This window comes from Leuciscus leuciscus (assembly GCF_965113295.1).
Source record: "Leuciscus leuciscus genome assembly, chromosome: 24".
Taxonomy (NCBI): domain Eukaryota; kingdom Metazoa; phylum Chordata; class Actinopteri; order Cypriniformes; family Leuciscidae; genus Leuciscus; species Leuciscus leuciscus.
The window spans coordinates 11,710,362-11,736,450 of NC_138723.1; the positions used below are offsets into that span (position 1 = coordinate 11,710,362).

The 26,089-nt window shown below is 37.2% G+C and overlaps 1 protein-coding gene across 1 annotated transcript; it reads right to left on the reverse strand.

Annotated features, from left to right (window-relative positions):
* Positions 1-2,576: 2,576 nt before the first annotated feature.
* On the reverse strand, positions 2,577-21,835 carry slc5a1 (solute carrier family 5 member 1). The gene is made up of 15 exons (XM_082156911.1): positions 21,623-21,835; positions 20,845-20,916; positions 19,938-20,042; positions 18,227-18,286; positions 17,988-18,092; positions 17,312-17,417; positions 8,538-8,618; positions 8,242-8,453; positions 6,853-6,988; positions 5,217-5,324; positions 4,973-5,123; positions 4,699-4,867; positions 4,358-4,573; positions 3,905-4,004; positions 2,577-3,600 (listed from the first exon to the last, which is right to left on the reverse strand). The coding sequence occupies exons 1-15, from the start codon at positions 21,755-21,757 to the stop codon at positions 3,386-3,388; spliced, it is 1,971 nt and encodes a 656-aa protein (XP_082013037.1). The 5' UTR covers positions 21,758-21,835; the 3' UTR covers positions 2,577-3,385.
* Positions 21,836-26,089: the final 4,254 nt, after the last annotated feature.

The following is a 26,089-nucleotide window of genomic DNA, read 5'->3' on the forward strand; positions in this document are numbered from 1 at the left end:
GCACTACTACCGTGGAAACGGGAGAACAGAGACCGGGTGATTACACTTGGAATAGTTTTTATCTGAGTTCCAAGAGTTTTCAGATACGCAAAATGAACACACGGATCGATTAACCGTGACAAAAACAAAATAAAATAAGCTGTATTAAGAAATTTCCTCATCTGAAATAAAGGAAGATATCATGTACCCTAAACGAGTCATTGTCATGTATTTTACAAAGGTTAAGATGATTACGTTAATAGTGTTTTTTTTTGTGTGTGTTTTTTTACAGTAAGTTTGATTTGAGTGGGAAGTATGTGGTAATTCTTTATGAATTACTAATGGGTTCCCTATATTTTCACTTTAGATTACGGTTTCAGGTTCTAAGTAATTCCTGAAGAATTATCTAATAATTATTTATTAATTACTAATAGGTTCCCTATATTTTCACATTTAGAATACTGTTTTAGGTTATAAGTAGGCTAATTCCTGGATAATTATTTGATAATTCTTTATTAATTACTAATGGGTTCCCTATATTTTCACTTTAGATTACTGTTTTAGGTTATAAGTAGGCTAATTCCTGGATAATTATTTGATAATTCTTTATTAATTACTAATGGGTTCCCTATATTTTCACTTTAGATTACTGTTTCAGGTTCTAAGTAATTCCTGAAGAATTATCTAATAATTATTTATTAATTACTAATAAGTCCCCTATATTTTCACATTTAGAATACTGTTTCAGGTTATAAGTAGGCTAATTCCTGGATAATTATTTGATAATTATTTATTAATTACTAATGGGTTCCCTATATTTTCACTTTAGATTACTGTTTCAGGTTCTAAGTAATTCCTGAAGAATTATCTAACAATTATTTATTAATTACTAATAAGTTCCCTATATGTTCAGTTTCCCTCAGTCGTTGCCTCAAATACATGAATTTACTCAATGGCATTCTATGCTGAGGAATACAGACACACACAGTACTGTATATAAAATATAAAAACTAATCTGAGGTTAGTTAAGGCAAGGCACTTGAGTGGGGTTCCTTTCTAAAGTTGATTTCTTACAGAACACACTCACAAAACCACATAGGCCAAAACCTCTTTAACATTTATATGCATTTGTTAAAATTGTATTTTCTTCTATTAATAACATTAGTAAATAAGGAAGGTCACAACTCAATGTAGTTTTGTATGACTGTTCATTAGTTACTTCTTAGTTATTTTTCTTGAACCTTAATTAGTAGATAATTAATAGTAGTTCTTCTGGATATATGACATAATTCATTAGTTATTGATTAACTAACTCTTACTTAACACAATCATAAAATTCTATTACATACTGATTAGTTAACACATCTTCCTTAGTAGTTAACAGTAGTGAAGAAGTAGTTAATGAAAAATTACCTATTAGTTCTTCAATAATTCCTTATATGCAGTAAGTAAGATACAGTATTCTAAAGTGTTACCATATCTGTTAATTCTCAACAAGAACTTTTGTACATGTATGAAAGAAACTGGTTTGTAAACTGTTTTCACACTCAGTGTGGCTGGAAGTCAGTTGTAGTTCTTGTGTTTCTCTTTTTTCTGTTCTTGTTTCTCTGTCCTTCAGTGATTCTGCTTGTCAGGTGTTCATCAGTGTCTGAATTCATTTACTTATTTTCATTCAAGTGGACTATATTAGAGAACTAATGTAGGGAATAGTGAATGAGGGTTTAGGGTGTGATTTTGAACACAGCCACTGAGCGTTGACTTTGAGCGGTGTTAATTCACAGTAAATTCCTGTAGGCTATTTTCTCGAAAACAACACATATAACCCAGAATGCATTGTTTTCTACGGTATATTACTGTTTTAATGGAAAATGTTATCAGAATTTGACCTTTTTTATACAGCAAGGGTTAACAGTGACTGTAGTCTGTAATATTAACATGTACAACTTTTAATTTTAATAATGTATTAGTATGTGTTGATATTAACTAATATCAATAAAGGTTTTAGAAGTGTGTTAGTTCATGTTAACTAGTACAGTTAACAAATATAACCTGGAGTGAAGTGTTACTGTTACATCTATTCACAATTTGCATTTGCTGAATAAATTCACTTATAACTATGTAGTCAAATAGTTATGTAGTTCAATTTATATTTTCAGACTTATAACTATATAATCGTATTTACATTTCTATATTCAATGTTATAACTACATTTTCAGATGTATTGAAATGGTGAACAAATGGCATGATCAGCATTCAACAATTTCAAATGTCTAAAATGTGAAACTCATCCACCAAATGAATGTTTCGTTTATCTTCTTCAGGGAAATATATCACTGAATCACACTAATAGATCACTCATTGTGTCTTCAGTTGCTGAAGGAAACCACAGTGGTCCTGGACTTTGGTTTCAGATGTATCGATAGAATCTTCATGAAAATTAAATATTAACTTTCCTCCGGTGCTCAGGCCTTTGAATGAGTCTGCTCACATCACGTTACGCTTAGAAGTTTATATAACTGTTTTCAGTGGTAATTTCGGCAATTCTGAACACGATTCTGGCTTCTTACCCCTGTGCATCTCAATAAACACATAAGCACTAAAATTCATTCATTTTTTATTTCAATGAAGACAGAAAACATTAAATTAATATATTACAGAGTATACACCACGGCAACAATATTAATATTAAATAAAATATCTTACCTTCTCCCAGACAAAAAATATATATATTTTAACTTACAAGAAAATCAAATCTTACCAAATAGTAAGACCATTTATAAAACTTATTTTTGGAGTTTGGTAGATAAGAGACAGCTTAAAAATGGCACTGAAAAAGACTTTGCATTGATTTGATCATAATGTATCAGAAGACTTTACAGGAAACATACAACAGAGTGGACTAGACCTTAGTATTATTAGCTGAAACTGTTACTCTGTAATATGTCAAAGATATAAAGGAAGAACGTGCGGTTTTGAACAAGTAAACATTGTTAAATGTACAGTAAAGACTGTCGGACATGTGTTAAATCAGATACTGTAGCAGCTAAGAATGATTTGACAAAAAAACAAGGACATGATTATATGAATGAATAGTTTTGGTCTTGGGTTTACAATGAAAGTCAGTTTGGGTGCTAAAAACAATATTATATTAATAAAACATTACAGAAAAAAATATATTGTATTGTAGTTCCTGCCATCAAATCAAGTACAGTAAGCAGCTATAAGGATGAAAAGGGTTTTTGTTGAGGATATTATAAGGAAGTATTGAGTGTTTCAAGAGGAAATTTGTAACCTCTTACAGTCTGATTAATCACATTTAGCTCGATGTTACTGATAAGGTAACATTTCTGTCCACAGAATACAGGTCTAACATCCTTAACAGAGTTAGATGATACAGATGTGATCTTTAACCAAAGAAACCATGGAAAAAGACACAGACGGTGAGGAGGATAATAGCGTTAGCGTTGACCACGTTTCTCCACAGAGGTTTTTCAGTGGTGTCGGTGAGCTTCAACTTAATCGCCGCCTCCTGTTCTTTAGTCAGTTTAGGGGCATTGCCTTGATCAAAGCCGCAGAACCAGTTGTAGGCCTTCTTACAACAGCCGGGTTCCTCACGCTCCTCTGCAGGGTCAAGAGATGAACGTAATTTTTTTTTTATTGGTTATTAAAAGTTAATATCTTACATGTGCAATGGGATTTACACAAATAAGACGTGTCTGGATCAACATCCTTTGTTTTTCCTAGAACAAACTACAATCTAGTCAATTAATCATGGCCATAAACTAGTCTCAGCATCAGATGGCCCAACCACAGACACCCACAGTCCGTTATCTGAACCACGTGATGCACGTTGCACACAAAAACGGTGAGTGTTACCTCTGCTACCTATCAATGATTATGAATTTGGTGGCTTGTGCAGACGTACCTTCTGTTTCTGATGAATCCTGTTCCTCAGTCCAGTCATCTAACTCCAGATCTATCCTCTCCTCAGTGTTGTTCCTCAAGCTCCAGCAGAGCCTGTACAGCTGCACAACAACAAGCGGCCACAGAATGAGGGGCCGTGACAGAGAAGTTGCTTTTTTATAGATACAAAATACAGCTACAGTATACACTTGCTTCATGTCTTTCTGTCTGTCTATTGATCAACTTAATGCTTCTTTTCTAAATAAAAGTAATAATTTATTTAAAAAGAAAAAAATATTTTCTACCCAAACTTTTGAACTGTAGTATAATGTTATAGTATACATATAAGGTGTATTTCAAGTAAAATAAGAATATTTAATATTTGTAAAAAAGGAACATAATGGTACAGAAGCATGATTAAAAATACTGTATAATACTGAAGAGTTGTAGTAGTTTTGTTATAAGAAGAACTTACATGTTTGTCTTCAATGGGTTTGGTCATGAGGGAGATGCCCAGTATCAATATACAGGACAGGGTGAAGAGGATCAGTGCAAAATAGAGGTAGTGCACACCACAGATGATCGTGGGACAGTTACTGGGGATCACGCAGCTGCCCGTGCCATAGGCAAACTCGGTTATCATACGCGCCAGACCCACCAACAGACCAATACACAACCCGTAGAAAGCGCCCTGTGAGGGAATACCAACACTATGTGTCAATAGATAAAAAATGTACAGCAAGACTTTGAGCGGTTTTGAGAGAAAAAAACATTTTTTTTAAATATCAAGCTGAATTTAACAAGCAAAAAACTCACTGGTTCATTGACTCTCTTGCAGAAAATGGCGAGGCAGAAAACAGCGGCGATGGGCGGTGCCAGATAACTGGTGATGGACTGAATGTAGTCGAAAAGCTGGCCGCTCTGAGCTGACTGAACTATGGGGATCCACGCGATACTCACGCCGATCAGAAACAGCATGAACAACCTGTACGCATGAACACAGGCATCTCAAGAGCCTTTTCACATCATTTTCTGCTCACAAGGTCAGAAAATCAATATGCAACACATACAAACAGACACGAGAACGCACCTCCCAGCAATCATGAGCTCCTTCTCTTTGGCTTTGGGACGGATCTTGGTGTAGATGTCCATGGTGAAGAGTGTGCTAGCGCTGTTAAAGATGGAAGTGAGTGAACTCATCAGAGAGGCCAGCATGACAGACAACATCAAGCCTCTGAGACCTTCAGAAACACACACAGCAGTTTATACCCATAACACCAGACAGATCTATCAAAGCATGTAAAGAGAAAGAACTAGAAATATCAGGATATTACCGTTTGGCATCAGGTCCACCACTAGTTTCGGATAAGCAATATTACTACAGCCCACACTGGCTCCACAATAAAAGTCACACTCTTTTGGATCCACACATGCAATCTCATCTGACACAAACAAGAGAATATACACAAACATTAGTTTCACTAATAGTCTTTGACTGTTCACTGAACTTCTGATGCACATTGCATACAAAATGTGCCAAAAATGGGTGCACATTACTTTTGGATTGACATCATTTCTTATCACATACAAGTCACATACAAAATAGAATTGTTGTGGAATCATGATTTTCAGATTTACCCTCCCTGAAATGTCACATCAAACAATGCTATTTATTAATATTTTTAACTTTTATTTTTAATATGATCAGTTTAGTTAGAGGTATGATATTAATAACATACTATGCAAATCACTAGTAGTATTATTTATATAGTAATAGTATTTATTAATATTTTTAATTACCTTTTATTTATGTCTTTTGTTATGTGCTTTTGCCATTTTTATTATTATTTTTATATTTCTATTTAGCTTTAATTTTTTATTTCAGTTTTAGTAATTATTGCATTTCAACTTAAACTGATTTTATTTCAGTTACAATATTTTTAATTTTCATTTACTGTATAAAAAAGTTTTTCAACTAATTTTAATTTATATCAGCTTTACTTAAAAATTAAGAACATTTGTGTAGTTTTAGTTAACAACACTGTGTCAAACAAAACAAACTGCAGTTGTGCAAGTTTAAGTCAGACACTTGACCTGGGATGCGTTTCCCGTACAGTGACGTAACTGCTAAACTACCATAGTACAATGCATCATTGAAGAAAACAACTAGCTAGTTACGACTGTTTCCCGAAACCAGAACTAATGTAACCCCCCTACCAGTATGCCCAGTACTAATGTAACCCCCCTACCAGTATGCCCAGTACTAATGTAACCCCCCTTCCCTAACAGAGGGAATGAAGACGTTATGTCCCGTCGCCACTACCGCTGTACCTACACTAAACGGCCAGGACGCCGTCTCAGCTCTGAAGCACAAAACTTAAATGAGTAAATGAGGGAGTGCTGCACGCTTCCTTATATACCCGTCTTGCAGGGAGTGGTTCGCGATGCAAATCTCACTCGCCAATGTCCATTGGCTTGTTTTGTCTACACTCGAATGTGCCGAGATCCCAATTCGTCAGCTCGTTCTGACGTAACGTCTCGGTTCCCTCCTTTAAGGAACGAGGGTTACATTAGTAACCAAGACGATGCTGTTTGCGAATATTTGTTGGAACTATGGTTTCGGGAAACAATGACTCATTGAACTATGCTGATAACCACAGAACTTGCGACTATAGTTAGCTAACAATTCTTTTGGGAAACGCTATTTACACGATTGTTTGCTAGAACAAGATGATAGTAAGTTGCTAGCATATTCTGTGAGAAATACATGGACCAGACTACATTCTGATGGGCAAAAGTCTAGTTCTGTGAGACTAACAAAACCTAGTTGGCCATATATATCACCTCAAACATTAAAGTTGCCATTAAATATCACTCAGTCAGCATTCAGTCAACGTATTTGCTAACATTTACATAATAGTTCATAAGTTTATCACCCATCTCAGCAAGGATGCTGCCAATCGTTCTCACCTGGGTACAGCACTCTGCTGATCATGCCGGGGAAAACCATGAGGAACATGGGCAGAAGTTTGAGATAACCACACAGGATGCAGCCAGCTTTCACATGGGACAGGCTCTTGGCAGACAGACAGCGCTGCACTATCACCTAAAACAAGATGGTGTGTTTGTGTGAATAACCCAGAGGAACATTTTAGTGCTCAGAATCGTTTAGTCCGGTTATTGACTGTTTAAAAAGTTTACAAGGGCTTGCTGATTTAAACCTTTAGAGTTTTTTTTGTTTTTTTTAATAGATGTTGTTCAATATATACACACCTGTTCAAAGGTTAGAGTTCAGAAAGATCTTTTGAAAGAAGTTTTTTTAAAGAAGTCTCTTATGTTCACCATAGCTGCATTTATTTAAATATTTTTACAGTTTACAATAACTGTTTTCCATTTGAATATATTTAAAAATGTTATATATTCACATATACGGTGTGTGTGTGTATGTATATATATATATATATATATATATATATATTTCAAATAATACCTAGGACATTTAAGGTATCATAATTTCCCGCCTAAACATATCAGGTACTCCGGGTTAAAATGATACAGAATCAACACTGCATAGAGAAACAAAAACAGACGCAAAAAAAAACAAAAAACGGTTGAGATGCAGGTAATATATACGTCATGAACTATAATAATAAACTTTTATGGCTGTATTTTTCTATATAGTGCCAGAGTACAAACAAAGAATATTGAATACTGTTTATGAAAACATAAACATCTGCCTTTATGACTGATAAGACTTTTTGGGGAAGAAATCTTCAATAAACGATAAACTACCCTCAGAGGAAGAACATCCCCATAACAATATATTTGACATGAGTGAATCTGTTTATGTCTCCATGCATCTTTTGAAGCTAAAATATTGATCATTTTTGCTAATATCACCTAAACCACCAAATTACTATAGTCTGAAACAATGAGGCATTAAGTCTTGTTAATGGGCTGTTGAACTAAATTAACCATGTTGAGTCTATATCTGCTTTTCTTTGGCTGTTTGTGTCTCTTATCTTATTTAGTGGGGACTAATCAGGGGTCAAACTAAAAGCATGTCTGTTTAAGCTTAGACTCGCTCTGACTAAAACAAGAAACAATGTTCATCCTGAGAAACTCAAGGTAAAAATGCAGTTTGTCTTCCAAAAGTGGACACAGAAGACATGTCATTTGTATATGTGTGTGAATGTCTTAGCATGTGTAGGATAGACCTCTTATTTTCTCAAACAATGCTTCTTATGTCCAAAAAAACCACAGTATATACGCACAGAATAAAGCAATATGAGAAAGTAGCCACAATCTAAAGTATTACTCGACAAAAATGAGTCAGCAGTCTTAATATATAATCAGTACCTGGTCAGTGCACCAGTACCAGGCAGCCTGGATAGTCAGACCAAAGATCAGTCCGGGCCAGGGCAGATCACCAGAAAGGGGGTCTCTGAAAATGTGGAACGAGTCCGCACGAGGGGTGTAGCACGCTTCACTGATGTTTGCACCCACCACTGACGGGATCGCATTCATATAACGCTCCTTGAAGTTCTCATAGCCTCCGACCTCATTGAACGCTGAAAGAAAATGGTTGATGTTGAAGCAAGTAGTCATTAAGCAGACTTTTTTTTTAAGTACAGGACAAAAGTGAACGGACTTACCAAAGCCCATGAGAATGAATGACCCCACAACCATGATGATGGTCTGCAGGGTGTCTGTGTAGATGACTGCAGCTAGACCACCTGTAGAAAAAACAGGGATGGTTTTTCAAGTTAAAAAACACACAAAGCAACTGAAAAAATCAAGTTTTTAGAAATGTACTTTTGGCATTCATGTTAGTTGATTTTTTTATAATATTGTAAAGAAACTTTAAATTTAATGACTTTAGAAATGTATGGTGGGGTCACCATTTAGTAAAACATAATAACATATTCAGTAACACTTTAGTTCGATGGTACACTTTAGAAATTTTACTGACTGCAAGTAACTTTGCAATTATATGTCAGCTACCAGTTATTAGAGTATTAGTAGACTGTCTGCTTAATATCTGCTAACACTTTATTTTGATGGTCCACCAACGGACATTCTACTAACAAAAAGTAACTTTGCGACGACATGTCAACTTATTCTACTTGAATCCCTTGAACACCTAACCCTAACCTAACAGTCTACTAAAGTCTACTAATACTCTTGTGACACTGTCACATATGACGCAAGTTTTAACCGCTCTATATACAATATATTACTAATTTTATGTATATTAGAGTTTTAATAGGTTTGCATGTTGTCTTAGTAAGTTAAGTCCATTTTATTCCTCTTATCTGTTTTATATGTGTGTATGTCTTTAAATGATCATAGGTCTGCCTGTCATGTGAGTGATCACATGACAGGAAATAGGAAGTACACAGCATAAAGGAAGCAGCATGGCATTCAAACAGGATCACTAACACATCGCCCGATTGGTGATCACCAAGAGCCTGGACTGTGGAGTTAGCTTTTGAGGACTTACCGTTCCAGAAAGCTAGAAATGTTTGCTGTGACACTAAAGCGTGTGTCAAAAAAAAAAAATGTGTGTGCGATTTTCAGTGGAGCGTTCTATCGATGCTTGATTCGTTCTATCAAAATCACGTGACCAATGACGTCCGAAGCTTCGTTTCACACACACCCACGTCACTGCTTCGTACTCCGATTCAAAGGTTTAAAAAGGCGCAACACAGGGCACGCCCTTGTGGGTTGTTGAGGAGTGTTGCTTTGCATTGAACTGTTTATTGTATTGCGAGAGTTTAATTGAGTTTATTGTATTGTGAGAATTTAGGAGAATTTATTGTATTGTGAGAGTTTAGGAGTTGATCTGTATTGTTTTGAGTTACTAGGAGTATGAAATGGAACAGATTGCTGTTATATATTTAATATATTGATTCGTTAATTTATTCATCTAGCCTTTTTAAATTTTTTGCTTTAAGATTAATGCGTTGGTCGGTCGTGAAACATTTTCTGACACAGCGCTTTCACCAGCAGATGTCCTCGTCATGCTTTGATTTGAAAATGCTTTTCTGATACAATTGTGTTTGCTGGTTCAGAAAGCTTCACTTCGCAATCACTACAGAAAGAGCACTTTATTGGATTATCACTGTGGATTGTGTATACACTGGTGGACACATTCACATTGGGACTATCAACATACTGGGACTCATTCGGTCTGTTTTAGGGTATGGTGTTATGGACTCTATGCTTTTAACAGACTGAGGTTTCCTGGTTTTACTGTGTTGTTTTAAGATTCATGTGAACAATGTAAATACACTTCATTTATTGATTCTATTTCTGTTGTCCGTCTCATCTTTTTAAAGCACTCTCAACCTCACACAGTTTAATCTGTCCCTAATTTTAACTCTTGTAACTCAACCTATTGGGATGATTGTGACACTCTAATGAGAGTTAACTGAGATGTAGTTGCAAAGTTACTTTATAGTAGTTATAGTATAGTAGTTAGTAGAGTATCTAAAGTGGACCATCAAAATAAAGTGTAACCACATATTTCCCTTACACCTTGAACACATGTAAGTGTACATATCTTAATCAGTATTTTCAAAAAGTATTTTTTAACAAATTTTCTTGCCCTAAAGTGTGTTTAACTGCGCTGAATGTGCACTTGTAATGTTCTTCTAATCTTAAAAGTATAGGGTGAGTGGGCGGACGTCCAGATGCTGGACAGGATGGTCAGTGGGGAGCGGGTGACCAGGGCTGTGCCGGCAGGATGGGTAGCCTCCAGGGTGGCACTGGCAATACAGGGAGCCAGAGAGGAGTCACTAGCTCAGGGAGCCAGAACGGTATCTGTAGGTGATGGGAGCCAGGGCCGATAGCTCAGGGAGCCATGGAGGTGCCAACAGTACAAGGACCCAGGGATGTGCCGGCAGTTCAGGGAGCCAGGGACCCAGGAGCTTGGTTCGGCATCTATGGCCAGGGACATATAACCTATGGGGAGCTATGGGGTTATGAACTAGAGTGGATTCTGGCTCACGGGCTGGAGCGGCCTCATGGGCTGGAACAGATTCTGGTCAGGGGCTAGAGCAATTATTAGACTCTGGTCAGGGTCTTGAGCCATCACTAGACTCTGGTCAGGGTCCTGAGTCATCACTAGACTCTGGTCAGGGGCTGGAGCAATCACTAGACTCTGGTCAGGGTCTTGGGCCATCACTGGACTCTGGTCAGGGTCTTGGGCCATCACTGGACTCCGGTCAGGGTCTTGGGCCATCACTGGACTCCGGTCAGGGTCTTGGGCCATCACTGGACTCCGGTCAGGGTCTTGGGCCATCACTGGACTCCGGTCAGGGTCTTGGGCCATCACTGGACTCCGGTCAGGGTCTTGGGCCATCACTGGACTCCGGTCAGGGTCTTGGGCCATCACTGGACTCCGGTCAGGGTCTTCGGCAATCACTGGACTCTGGTTAGGGGCTGGAGCCAGGGTGTGTGTGGCCCAAATGCACATATCTGGACAGGACCACATCTTCAAACCCATCAGGGCAGACAGGAAGGGCAGGCTCTGGATTTCCACACACTGGAATGGACTAGGGAATTTCTCTCACTATAACGGAGTGGGAAATTTCTCACTGGATCGGACTCAGGAATTTCTCTCACTGAAACGGACTCAGGAATTTCCCTCACGGGAACAGACTCAAGAATTTTTCTCACAGGAACAGACTCAGGAATTTCTCTCACGCGAACAGACTCAGGAATTTCTTCCACTGGAATAGATTTAGGAATTTCTCTTACTGAAACGGACTCAGGAATTTCTCTCACGGGAACAGACTGACTGGGACAGACTCGGAAATCACAGGAAGAATTAGTGGTCTTTCAGGAGAGAATATATTACTCTAAAGTGTACATATTCACACCCCAGTATGACATCTTAGAGAACAAAGGTTCATCCAAACCTCTATGAAAAATCTCCATCAGCACAACATCTTCTGTGTATACGAGCCAGCTCCAGGAATTCCCCAACGTATTACTCAATGGGGAGGCCATCTTAAGAGCAGGAGAGCAACAAATCAATTGGGCGGAGAAACTGGCTCATGGTTGTTGTGTTAGCTGTAGGTCTGGTCTTCTGTTCACGGAATAGAAGGTGGCAAAAACAGGTAATATCCAAACAGTGGTTTATTGCAGGAAAGTAGTGATGGGAACCAGGGAGTACTGAATTGGTGGATCAGTGCTGAAATGCAGATGGTGAATGACAGATCTTTTCTGTTGTAGGTGAAGATGATAGCATACTTGATGGCAGGAGAGGACGGATGACTGAAGACTGGAGAAGATCACACAGGTAAGTTTCTCAAATGGTAGGTGGTCAGGTTGGTGGTTCTTGGTAGGAACGACGAGACCAGACAAAGGTGAACTGAAGAGTGACTGCTTATATGGTGAGTGGGTGATGAATGATTATCAGTGGCAGGTGTGATGATGGCTGAGTGAGTGCAGGTAGAGACCAGAAGGGATGCTGGGAAATGTAGTTCTGTGATGACTGAGGATTGTGACACTTACTGTAAGTGCACTTAAAGAGAACACTTAAAGTCACTTTTATGACTGTTTCTTAACACACTTAAGTACACTTTTGAAAAATACACTAATAATGCCGCATTAAACATTTGGTTACTTAAGGTTTCCTTGTATACAGTACTTATTTGTATATTTAATTTGTAACATGTAATTTTAATTAGAGTTAGAGGTTGGTTCAGGGTAAGTTGCTTGTAGTTATGCATGATTTACTGCTATTACTATAGTAAGTACATGTAAGATGTGTAACATTGGACACTAAAATAAAGTATTACGAAACATTTTACTTTAAAGTACATTTTAAATCATGTTTTAATCAACTTTTGACATACTTTCTTTTGTAGTGTTGACTAACATGGTAAAGCACATGTACTTAATTTATAATAATTTTAACTGTAGTAAATTTAAAGGTAATATATTTATAATATATTTTAAATGTATTAAGTTACAGCTTAATTAGTTACAAATATATTTAAAGAGGTGGTTGATTATGATTTCACTTTTCTGACTTTAGTTAGTGTGTAATGTTGCTGTTTGAGTATAAACAACATCTGTAAAGTTACAATGCTCAAAGTTCAAAGGAAAGGGAGATATTTGCTTTTAAAGAAATCTTTTTTTAAGAACTACAACAAACGGCTGGTTGGGACTACACGACATTCCTTCCAGGTTAGTGACATCACATACCCTTAAATTTACATAAACCCTGCCCCCGGAACACGATTTATAGATTATCACGACAGAATATGCTAATCAATGAGTAGAAGATAACTACACATAAGCTACATAAATTCATCAACTAACCATTCAGAAAGTCCTGTTGCATTACATGTTGTCACCTCTTCTTGAGTCTCTCCATCATTTTCTGAATCCAGTTTATAAAAAGCTAAAAGTTTTTGAAATTTTCAGTACATGTCTGTGTGAGTGCAAGATGTTGAAGCTCCGCCCTCTGTGCTGGGAGCAGCAGCTCATTTGCATTTAAAGGAACAGACACAAAACAGTGCGTTTTTGCTCACCCTCAAAAAGTGACAATTTTAACATGCTATATAAAAAATGTCTGTGGGGTATTTTGAGCTATAACTTCACATACACTCTCTAGGGACATCAGTGATTTATTTTACATCTTGTGAAAAGGGCATTATACCACCGATTTAAATACATGACATTGCATTTAACATGCAATTAAATGCCCAAAAACACTTAAAGGGATACTTTACCGTTTTTTCATATTAAACTATGTTATTCCCTTATCTAAGACGAGTTGATACATACCTCTATCGTCTCAGTGCGTGCACTAAATCCCTCTGTCTTGCGGCGAAACTTTGTTAGCCCAGTTCATTTAATATGGGCCAAGCAGAGAAGATACCAAACACCTCCACGTTTTCCCTATTTAAATACAGTTACTCGCGAAGTGTAACTCGACCTAGGACGGTGACACAAAACAAAACGTTGCGCTTTTCTAAGCGTGTAAAATGGATAACTATTTTGTATGGCGGAATACCATAGCAAGTGCTTGTAAGCACTTCGACTTGGCGCAGTAATATCTTCACTAGAGGGAGCGGGGGCCGGTGAGAGGATTTTTCACGAGTGAAGATATTACTGCGCCAAGTCGAAGTGCTTACAAGCACTTGCTATGGTATTCCGCCATACAAAATAGTTATCCATTTTACACGCTTAGAAAAGCGCAACGTTTTGTTTTGTGTCACCGTCCTAGGTCGAGTTACACTTCGCGAGTAACTGTATTTAAATAGGGAAAACGTGGAGGTGTTTGGTATCTTCTCTGCTTGGCCCATATTAAATGAACTGGGCTAACAAAGTTTCGCCGCAAGACAGAGGGATTTAGTGCACGCACTGAGACGAGAGAGGTATGTATCAACTCGTCTTAGTTAAGGGAATAACATAGTTTAATATGAAAAAACGGTAAAGTATCCCTTTAAGTATATTCTTTTCACGCTAAAGTATTTTATTTCCTTAATAAGTACTCTTTTTAAAAGGATGCTAAAGTGAAAAATCTTTTTCACAATGGCAAACTATCCTGCACATCCTGATTTTTTCGAGTAAGACACATTCAAGGGTCAACATATTTAGTTGATCCTTGAACAACTTTTCGGTCCGAAAATTTAATCCAAACCATATCTCATCTCTGAAACCTAAGCATATCAATAAATTATCCCTAAAACCAGAGGGAAATGATAGTTAAATAACAGTGATGTAGAAACACCTAACCCTGGTTTTAAGCTTAAAACTTGACATAAACTGTAAACTTGTCCCTCAGATCTGATTAATTGATTGGAATGTTGTTCCAGGATCAACAAAGATGTCCCAGGTACTTGGTGAAATCACAGTTAAGAGTAGTGTCTTAAGTTCTAGTATGACCCACTAGCAGTTAGTCAGGGGCAGTCAGTATTTTCGGTATCAAGTTTGCCCAATCTACATTTTTATGTAACTGATTTAAAAAAGCTATGAACAGTCTTAAAGAAAAGAAAAATTATGTCTAACTTGTAAGACTAGTCTTAGAGGTTTATGCAACCAGGTTCTACAAGCTATCCTTGCCTTGTCTTAAAATATCCATTTATCTGATTATCTTCACTCATGAGGGTCTGGAGGGGTCCTCTCTATGATATAATTTCCTGGCTCTTCCTGGCTTTTTAATGCACAGTTTTACATGTTGGTCAAACCACATGCCTCAGTAACAGAAATTTAGTAGCCATAGGACCATACAAACACTCTCAGCCACAGCTCATGTAAACATTTACTACTAGCAGGATGATGTCTGATTTCTTACAGTTTATTGATGGGCTGGTTTGTTCCTGAGATAAACCTATTACACAACAGACCATTACAGAAGTTTAAAGTCACAATGCAGCTTGCCTTGAACAGGCTTATCATCTATTGTCAGAATGGGCAATTACTCATAACACATACATATCACGCTACAATAAGCATCCCACTGCATGGTCCTACAACCCTGGACTTTACTCTCTGTTGTAGTATAAGCTTCAGGGACTATATAAAAATCAATTTCGCATCCCTTAAATTATATATATATATTTTTTAAATGGAACGCAGGGCATGTGGGTATAATGCATTATATGTGTATGTACTGTATATGTATACATGTGTGTGTGTGTGTATATATATATATATGTATGTATATATATGTATATATATATATATATGTATATATATATATATATACTGTATATATATATATATAATATGTATATATATATGTATATATATGTGTATATATATGTATATATATATATATATATGTATGTATGTATGTATGTATGTGTATATATATATATATATATATATATATGTGTGTGTGTGTGTGTGTGTATACAGTTGTAATCAAAATTATTCAACCCCCATTAAATTTACAGACTTTCAGCTGTTTGCAATGAACAAATCAAACAAAAGTATTTGAAATAGCTTAACACAACAAATGTTTCAACTGGTTTCCCCAAATTCAACTGAAAATGCAACTTTTATTCACTTCTGCAGTCTCAAAATTATTCAACCCCCTGAATAGAATCTCTCACAACAGCACAAATCTGCAAAACAGGTGTTGTCTCAAGCACATCTGATGCAACTAATCAAGGGCTTCTTTAGTTTCACCTTGTGTGCTTGAGCTAGAATACATGAAATTTCGGAATTGGCTAGGTTTGTTGAGTGTCACATTTGACTGCATGTAAGAAAAGTAAAAAGAATGTCCCAGAAGGTTAATAGAAGATAGTATTGCCCTTCTCTAACAAGGAACAGGATACAAAATGCACTAAATATTCCTAGATACACCGTTGGAAGCATAAATCGCAAGTTCAAAGTTAAAGGAACAGTGGTTACACTACCTGGACGGGGCGGAAAAGGGAAGCTATCAACGGCTGCAACCAGATTTCTGAGAAGGCAGTTCATAAAAACCCTCCAGTGACTGCAAAAGACCTGCAGCACAACTTGGTGGCAATAGGGCACTGAGGTTTCAGCTTGCACAGTAAGGTGCGTACTAAACGCATGCCAAAATTCCAAGACGTACACCACTACTGACCCAAAAGCACAAGAAAAGTTGGTTCCAATTTGCTCAAAATCATATAAAAAAGCCACAGAAGTTTAGGGATTCTGTTCTATGGAGTGACAAAACTGGAACTTTTCTGCCCTATGGATCAGTGGTATGTCTGGAGGAAGAAGAATGAAGCATATGCTGAAAAGAACACTCTGTCTATAGTTAAGCATGGTGGGGCTCGGCTGCTGTGCATGCTCTGGCACTGGAAACTTGCAGCGTGTGGAAGGCAAGATGGATTCATTGAAGTATCAGGAAATCCTAGAAAAAGTCATGCCGTCAGTGAGGAAGCTGAAGCTTGGATGTCATTGGACAAGCATACCTCAAATTCCACCAAGGCTTGGTTTCAGAAGTAGTCCTGGAAGATTCTACAGTGGCCATCACAGTCACTTGACTTGAACCCCATAGAAAATCTCTGGTGGGATTTGAAGAAAGCGGTTGCAACCCACAAACCCAATAATATTACTGAACTGGAGGCCATTGCTCATGAGAAATGGGCTAAGATTCCTCAAAAAACGCTGCCAGAAGCTGGTGTCTGGTTATACATCTCATTTACAGCAGGTCATTACAGCAAAATGATGTTCTACCAAGTACTAAAGATGCTTGCCATGAAGGGGTTGAATCATTTTGAGACTGCAGAAGTCATTAAAAGTTGCATTTTCAGTTGCATTTGTGGAAAACTCTTGAAACATTTGTTGTGTTGAGCTATTTTAATTACTTTTGTTTGATTTGTTTATTGCAAACAGCTGAAAGTCTGATTAGAACTGTATATAAACTGTCATATACTATACAGTGCAATGTGTCATGGTAAAGTTTGCAGTATTTACATCAACAGACCTGTTACTGTATAAAGAGCTGTAATCAGCAGCAGAATAATCACGGCCAGGTAAATGTTCAGTCCAAGAGCCTGGTTGATGAAAATGGCTCCTGCAAACATGTCCGCCTGAGAAGTGGAAAAGGGAGAACATTTGTTTGAACTGTCCGTTTAAAAACAAGGTCTTTATCTTTCTAATCTAAACCCCTTTTAGTCTGACTTCACATGGCAATAAAAGATATTTCCACATGGAAATCACCGCCATTTCAGACTATAATCTGTGTTAGTGCAGACTTTATGTAAAGATTATCAGTAAACTAAATACTGGACAGACAGCACCATATTGTGAAAATGTTGGCAAGTTTCAACTGAACTTTCAGTTAATCATTGTCAATCTTCGCAAAAGGGGGAAAATGCAAATGTAAAGTAAAACTTTATATAAAAGCATAAGGGAAAGTGTATATATTTGATCTTTTGACTGGTACACCAACTGGTTACAATTTAGTTTACTTCAAATGTTCTTGTACTTGATGTGTGCATGTAGCTAGTCTCAAAAAAAGCTGCATTCATAATGATTAACAAGTGTAGCATGTTACATCACTGACAGTATGTTAAAGTATCCTTAAAGTATTGCATGACAGCTACCTCTAAAATAACTAATCTATTAGTATTTGATTCTGAGACAGATTTTGGACTCACAGAGATTTTGGTGAAAACGTAGAGAAACAGGGACAGCACAGAGAGATAGATACGGATACGCTGCCCACCAAAGCGTTTCTTCAGGTACTCCGGCATGGTCACGATCTGCAGATAACGCCAACAAAGGACCATAAAAATGATACCACAGAGATAAAGTACACAGTCATGTTGTGTAAGTAAGCAATATTGGAAAGATTTGTTCTGTAATGCTGGTTGGAGAGGAAGAAATGTAAGCATACCCCAGCCTTTATGTAGATTGGCACGAAGAGCCATCCCAGAATAATCACAACAACAAGAGCCTGAGAGGGGGAAAAAATTAAAAACAGATTGTAATTACAGATATTTGATTTGATATTTTCTACACATATTCCCATCAATGTTGTTACTGTTAACTAAAACTATAGGATAGCACTTTATTTTAGGGCCCAATTCTTATTAGCATGCATATTACTAGGATATTGTCTGTTTACCCAAGGCGTCATATATTGACGCTTTTGACATTTCGTCTACATCGAACGCACATGGCACCCTTTAGCGTCAATATGAAACGCAGATAGAAATGGGCCAGAAGGCGCCTCCTAGCGGTCTAACCCTATCCCTACACTACACCTAAACCTACCCATAACCGAACAAAGCTCTGTGCGTCTCATATTGACGCTAAAGGGTGCCATGTGCGTTCGATGTAGACGAAATGTCAAAAGCGTCAGTATTATGACGCCCAAGGATGAGAATGCGTTGGTTTATTAGTACTTATAAAGCACATATTCATGCCTTACTCTGCATGACCATATTCTACATCCCTTAATCCTACCCACTAACAACTACCTTACTAAGTACCAATCAGCAGTAATCAAACGTTAATTGAGGCAAAAGTCGTAGTTAAAAGTTAGTTAAAGGTAGGGTAGGCAATTTGTTTTATAAATACTTTTAGTTATACTGGTTGAAACGTAAAGTACTTAAATTACTAAAGCTTTAACTGAAATAAAAATAAATTATAGCTAAATAGGAATATTAAAACTAATAAAAATGACAAAAGCACATAACAAAATGACTAAAACTTAAAATTAAATTAAAATGAAACCTGAAAACGTAAAAATAAAAGCTAATTTAGAAATATTAATAAATACTATAACTGTCACGATCCTGGTTTTGTCTTGTTTTTAGAGGACTTTTATGTGGAAATGTATTCTCAGTTCCTATTGTTTCCGTGCTCCCTTCCTGTGTTTGGTTCCTGTTTTCCTTGTTGTTCTTGCCTGACTTTTTTTTTTCTTTTTTGCCATAGTTACCCTCATTAGTTCCCATGACTACTAATCACCAACACCTATCCCTAATCAGCCCCTCGTTAACCTGTCTATTTGAACCTTTGTGCTTCAGTTGTTATTTGTTGGTCATTGATCCTGTGTGTTCCTGTTGTTGCTCTCCTGTCTTTGATGTGTGGATTTATACTCTTGCTTTTTGGATTGGATTATTCTGCGCTTGTGTTTCCCTTACAAACTTGTGCTTGCATATGAATTTTTACTCTCTGTGTTACACGTTACAATAACACTATATAAATATTATTAAAATAACACTGATGTTTAATTGGTTCCTTAATATATTATTAATATCGTAGCATAATAATAATAATAATAATAATAATGCATAGTATACTTTTATCCTTTTAATAAATAATACTTTAGTTTTTTATTGTGTTGAAAAGCAGACATAAAATAATAATTAAAGTTCTGAATATCTGACATTTTTATCATTATAAATTATTAGATGTATCAAAAAATTGTTATTGTAAATTATTCCTTAATTCCTAAATAAGAACATATTGCAATAATATAGCTCACTTATCTGCAAAATACTTTCTTTTTCTTAAATAGTAGGCCAAAACATAAATTCATGACACACATCATAATTATTAAATATCATAAATGTAATTATTAGGCATTTTTTTAAACATACATTCCACTCAAAGCCTCCAATGGCGATACCAGCAGCTGCTCCAGTTCCTGCTATTCCCACAAAATGCCCACTTCCAATATTACTTGCAAAGAGAGAGGCTCCAATCTGAAAAAAAATGAATTTTTTCTTTTTATATAATACTTCAGTTGTTCTTCATATACTAATAAACAAACATTTGATATTCAGTGTGAGGGGTAAACTCAACAGAAATCCACATCTAAGTGATCTGCTTCCTTTTTGCATGACAGAATGGTTAAAAAGTCATCAGCAAAGGATTGTGGGAACTGTATGTGAAGCGTCTTGCTTCAGAATATATTAACTCTGTCTACTGTTTCACTATAACTGGCAATACAATCACCATGATGATAAGCTATAAAAACTGCTTCTTGTGCACAACCTGAGGTGTAACTCAAACAATAACGATTGGAACAACGAACTTTGTAATAACAAATAAAATGTGATAACTTTAGCATAGACCAAAGCATGATAGCTCCATAAACACTGCATGCATGAGAAAAGCATATCAGCTATAATGAATTGTGGGTTGCATCTGGCATCAGTGCATTATGGCCCAATAAAAGATTTAATTCACCCTATCATCATATCAAGGTTCTGAAATGGAGGAGCAGTCAAGGTCATTATCAGGCCATATCAGTAACAAAGTGAAATCACTGGTCATGCTATTGATAGATACATAATCAGCTCCTACTTTTATGGCCGTTTCAGTCTTTCTTACGTAGTACATTACGACTGAAAATCACATTTTGTGCACTGATTGATCACTATTGATGTAGGAAAGGATCAGGCAATGTAATTTTGTTTATGTCCATCACATCTGGCGCACAAAAAAAGAAAATGCTTTAAGGTTTAAAGCTTGGTCATCCACCATCCAGGTCCATTTCCTTACCGGCCACCACACCATACTTCTGCCAGCCAGGAAAAAGCCTCCAACTGTGGATCGATTGGTCCGTACCATTGCCTTTGAACAGAAAGAGGCATTCAATTAATCATATAAAGAGTTCCAGACACTAAACATTTTAGAAAAAAAATCACATTTGACTTTATATGTCATACCTGCAGACACATTTCACAAAAACATATCACATTTGCAGTCTCAAAGTGTTGATGGATTGGCGTTCAATGGCCTTGTTTGTTGTTTGATCAAATATATTTGAATTTATGTTTGAAATATGGTTGAAAAGAGGTTATAAAATGTTCTGGATTTCCAATGTTCAAGTATAGTTAAAAAAAAAAAAAAATAATGCCAGTAATATAATAACCTCAATTAAGACTGTACCAAAAGTACCAAGAATGTTGTGATGTTTTGTATTAAACATTTTAAATAATTTAGTAATAATTTCAAAAAAAATATATTTTTAGTGTTTAATAGATAGAAGAGAAGTATCATTATTAGTATCCACATTTATAACAAAAAAAAGACCATTGCAACAATTAATTTTCCTGATAGATTTCAGCATTTTTGCATTGCATTTTGCATGTTGTATTCCAATTATTATATTACATTATATTATAAACTTTTTGCAAAATCAGTCAGAATCCTCATTCTTTCTTCAAATTTGTCTCACACAGCCCTTTCACATTTATATTTTGTTGACGCAAGGTTAACAATTCACAAATCTGTCAATGGTAAAAATGTTGGTGGATATAAACTATTGGCCACTTACCCATACTCCCACAGCCAGAACCACCAGAAAATATATAACAATCACTGAAATGTCCGCTGGATTGTTAATATAAATGGTGACATTTCTTCTGTTCTCATTGCGGAGATAAGAGAATCCAAAATAATCTTCCCCCATTTTGATGGTGTTTGCAGGGCAAGTGGAGCACCACACTGCGTCCCTCTCTGAGTTCACCTGCAGGTGTGTGACTGTGTGTCCGCACACTTTCACTTATACGTGTGCGTCTACAGATGGGTGTGACCTCCTCAGAGTTAATTATAAAAGTGTGTTTGTGACTTACAGCTGTCAAAATCTGAGATTGAGAATCATTAATGATCAACTTATATAGTGGGAAGTGTGAGACTGGGTTCCTGTAAAGTGTAAAAGCACATTTCATCAACCACATCACCTGCATCTTAATTAATGGGTTTCATTGATTCAGCTAAAGATCAACTACTGCAATTTATGGTCCAGACATTAGTCTACACACTGTAACACTGGTTATAAGGACACCTTGATGTGCAAAGTGGCATTGCAGCTTGAAGACAAAAGAAAGTGAAAATGGCTGATGAAATATCAAACTAAATTTTGCATAATGGGCTCCAACACTACAGATGGATCAGTTAATGGATATGAATCACCCTTCCACCCTGAAGCGATACAACTGGTAAAATCTATTCTGTTCTACTGAGAAAGTTGTAAAGGATTGCTGCTCAGTGCCTGATTAAAAATGACAGAAACTGATTTACAGTGTATTTATTCTTAATCATGAAAATATATGAATTATTATCATTTATAATTTGTATAATCTAATTACATTCCACATTTAAATACCAAAGCTAAAAATTGTGGAATTAAAAATTTCCCTATGTGTTTTCAGTTAGCCTTTAGCCCAATACTTAGTGTCAACTTCTGTCAACTTTCTTTATACTTCTGTGTCACCTCTCGCCGTAGGCTACGCGTTGGTTTTCATACTTCTGCGTCGTTGTCTGCGTTAACGTACAATAGGCTTGTTTGAGATGCGCATTGCCTCGCCTGAAATGTAGTCGAGAGTAGGCGGCTGCAGTAAGAGGCTCTCGCAGTGGATCTGACACCTGTGAGATCAAAGATGGATATCACGGGATTCACGCTCGTGCACAGTGTTGCTAATAAACTGGATGTAATTTAAGTTCTGTTGCTTTTACATGAAAATAAATATAATGAACAAGACACCCAAAGTACTTATTTAATTCCATTACAAACACATGTTTACCAATTTTTTTTCTTTAATACAGACATATGTGTTTAAAAAAATAATAAAAAAATGATATTGCATAACCCATAGAGATCGCATTCACACTGTCAGATAGTTTGGGAATATTCACACATAATGTATACACATAAAACATGATATCAGAGTTTTAAAATCAAACATTTTAAAAGAGAACAATACATCACGGTTGTTTAAACCAATGAGCATTAAGCTGTGTCGTCAAGCAAGTCGTTTCCAATCGTACTTTTGATCAGCGCAGTTGGTGGAGAGCAACCAGGGGGATAATCGAGCTCTCGAATTCCGTACCACCCCCGGGGGCCGCCATTGGCTAACATCCCATCACCTGCTGTTAGCATCCCATTGACTCCCATTCATTTTGGCGTCACTTTGACAGCGAATAACTTTACATCTGAGGCGTTTAAAGACTCCATTTGTTCATTTCTAAAGAAACACGACAATGTATAAAAGGCTCCATTGCCTTGTATCTTACGTTATGGCCCCGTAGAAGCAGTTTTTGTAAAAGCAGGCTAACGATTGCGTCATAACCACGCGACACTGGAAATTACCGTATAGACAGGAAGAGAAGTTCGCAGTCAATCGGGGGGACGTGGAGGCATTAAGTCAGATAAAGTCAAGGGAGAAGCCCATAGAGAATCATAAAGTTGCTCCTGCTCCTTGCTCATGGACAGCTCCTACTCACGCTCTCCGTCTCTGCAAGATTCGGAAGGGAATGATTCAGATTTCTCTTGGCACAGCTACTAGAAAACTTACAACTGTCAGACAGGCTACTCACGTCACATCACGTCGTCAAGCTCAGTTTGAGTCTGTGCAGTACGCTCAGCCATCAGGAAGTGAGTGCTTCTAATTTGCTTCACTTTTCTCCGTTGAAACCTATGGGGTCGCTGTGTTCAGTTTATATACTGTCTATGAGAGCAACTGCGTTCGACTGCAGAATCCGACATGGACCGCACTCGGACACATTTCTAACCGGCATGCATCTCGCGCTGATCACCGGTGATTGGTTCTGCACAGATTTTGCTCATCTCAAACAAGCCTATTCTCTCCCATGGGAGAAGGGTCTGTATGTGTCCCGCAGTATTACAAACCACGCCCCTGCAAATTACGCCTACTACAAGTTGTTACACCTCCCGCGAAGAAACAAGCGTAAATGTCATTGACTAAAACAATCTTTTGAAGTAAATTCTTTTAGGCTATAATTTATGTATGAAATGTTTGTCGAGCTTATATTGTTTTCGAATCTTATTATGAATGAAATAACTGCTAACTAAAACATAAAATAAATTATACCATCAAATTAATAAGGACTCGATGGTAATTATAGCTAAAAACCTAGCCCCCACACCTAAACCTTACCCTAAACCTACCCCTTCCATAATTATTATTTTAATTTTTTTACTGTAGTTTCATAATTAAAATACTTTAAAAACTAATGAAAACAAACAGGATGACAACGACAAATGGCGATCTACGTTATACGATTTGTATACCTTATCAATAGGTGATGATAATGAAGCTTAAAAAGCGAGGAAAGTTAAGTAGAAGAAGGGCAGTACTAGTGGCGACATCCGCAATTTCAGATAGAGGGGCTCTGATAACATGGTTGAGGTATGACATCACTTCGTAGGCCAAATGACGAGTTGAAGCGAGTTGCATTTTATCACTTCCCGTTCCATCGTCCCGAAGTCAGTGGTTTTTTTTAATGTGGTTTTTGTTAAACGGTTGAAATAAGGTCTGTGGTGAACACAAGTTCAAGACATTTTTAGGTTTTATTCTACAACATAAAATACATCAGTATTAGCCAGACGTCGTCATACTCAGATTATAGCCAGAATATGAGTCTGATACTGTTCCATTGGGCTGTGATTAAGGGCGTTTTCACACCTGAAAGTCCGCACCAAGGTCCGAACCAAAGCTCATGTTTTGATACATTGTATACATTCGGTTAGTTTTGGTTTGGTTTCACATTGCAATTGTGCGAGCGCACTAAAGAACTTTATATGACGTACTTGCATCCTGTCGTCAGTCATCATCTATGTGGGCTGCATCTTGACATTGATTGGTTTGTAAACGGACGTGCGTCTGACGTCAGCGTGTTGTCAATTCGGTGGGTAACTTTGACAGCAATTAATGAACAGACGTATTGTAGCCACTATACTTTTATTATTATGGCATTACTCCCTGCAGCACCAACTATATTCGAGGCTAGTTCAAATTCGCCAAATGAACGACCTCGTTGTGCGAACATTTTATCGTCGCCGGCAGGACGCAGGACAAATATGTGTGTTTGTGTGTGTGTGTGTATTGACAGATCTGCACATATATATTCTTCTTCAGTTGTTTAGGCTACGCGGTAACCACCGGAACTTCCTGTAAATGGTCTGAAAGTCCGAACTATACAGAAAATGCTTTCACACTAGAAACAAACCAAACCTTTGTTCAGTTTGATCTGGACCAAGACTACCTCTTTTCGTCGGAGCAAATTTAGTCTGTTTGGTCCGGACCGTGGTCCGTGGGAGGTTTCACACCTGTAATTTTGATTCGGATCAAACTGAAAACAAGGTAGGTGTGAAAGGGCCCTAAGGGGCATGTTTCAACTGAACCAGGAAAGAAAAGGCCTCTGCACTCAATTGGATAGACCTACAACCAATCAGAGCAACGGAGTAAGTGACGTATGTTCTTCATTCATTTTTCCGATCGACAAATGCCTTGATCGCGGTTCTCTGTTCCTCTTTTAAAATTAATGCGCTGTCGATATCTTCAATAACAGACGCGATGGCAGAATCTACACAATCTCAATTCTCCAGCGGCAGTCATCTTTGTTGTAAACGAATTCAACACAAGCACTCTTTGGAGACGTGGATAATTACGTTACTGTTGATCATCTGTCCATCATCGTATAAAGCCCGCCCTGACAATTTGATTGATCCGAACAGCTCTGGTTCGAGCATAGTTGCTCCACAACAGATCAAGTCCAGACCGAACTTCCCAAGCTCAAATGTTGTGGGCGGGGCTAAGTTCGGCTGGCATCCAGGCTACATCAGTATTACTTCACTCGTGAATATTTTCAGCTGTTACGTGTCTTGAAAAAAGCGGTTGTTAACAAGTGGCTAAATGGGACTACAGAGGCAGTCGGGGACATTAACCGTCATCAGGCTGAACAGGTAAACTCTCCAGTCCACTTTTACAGCATTATTATG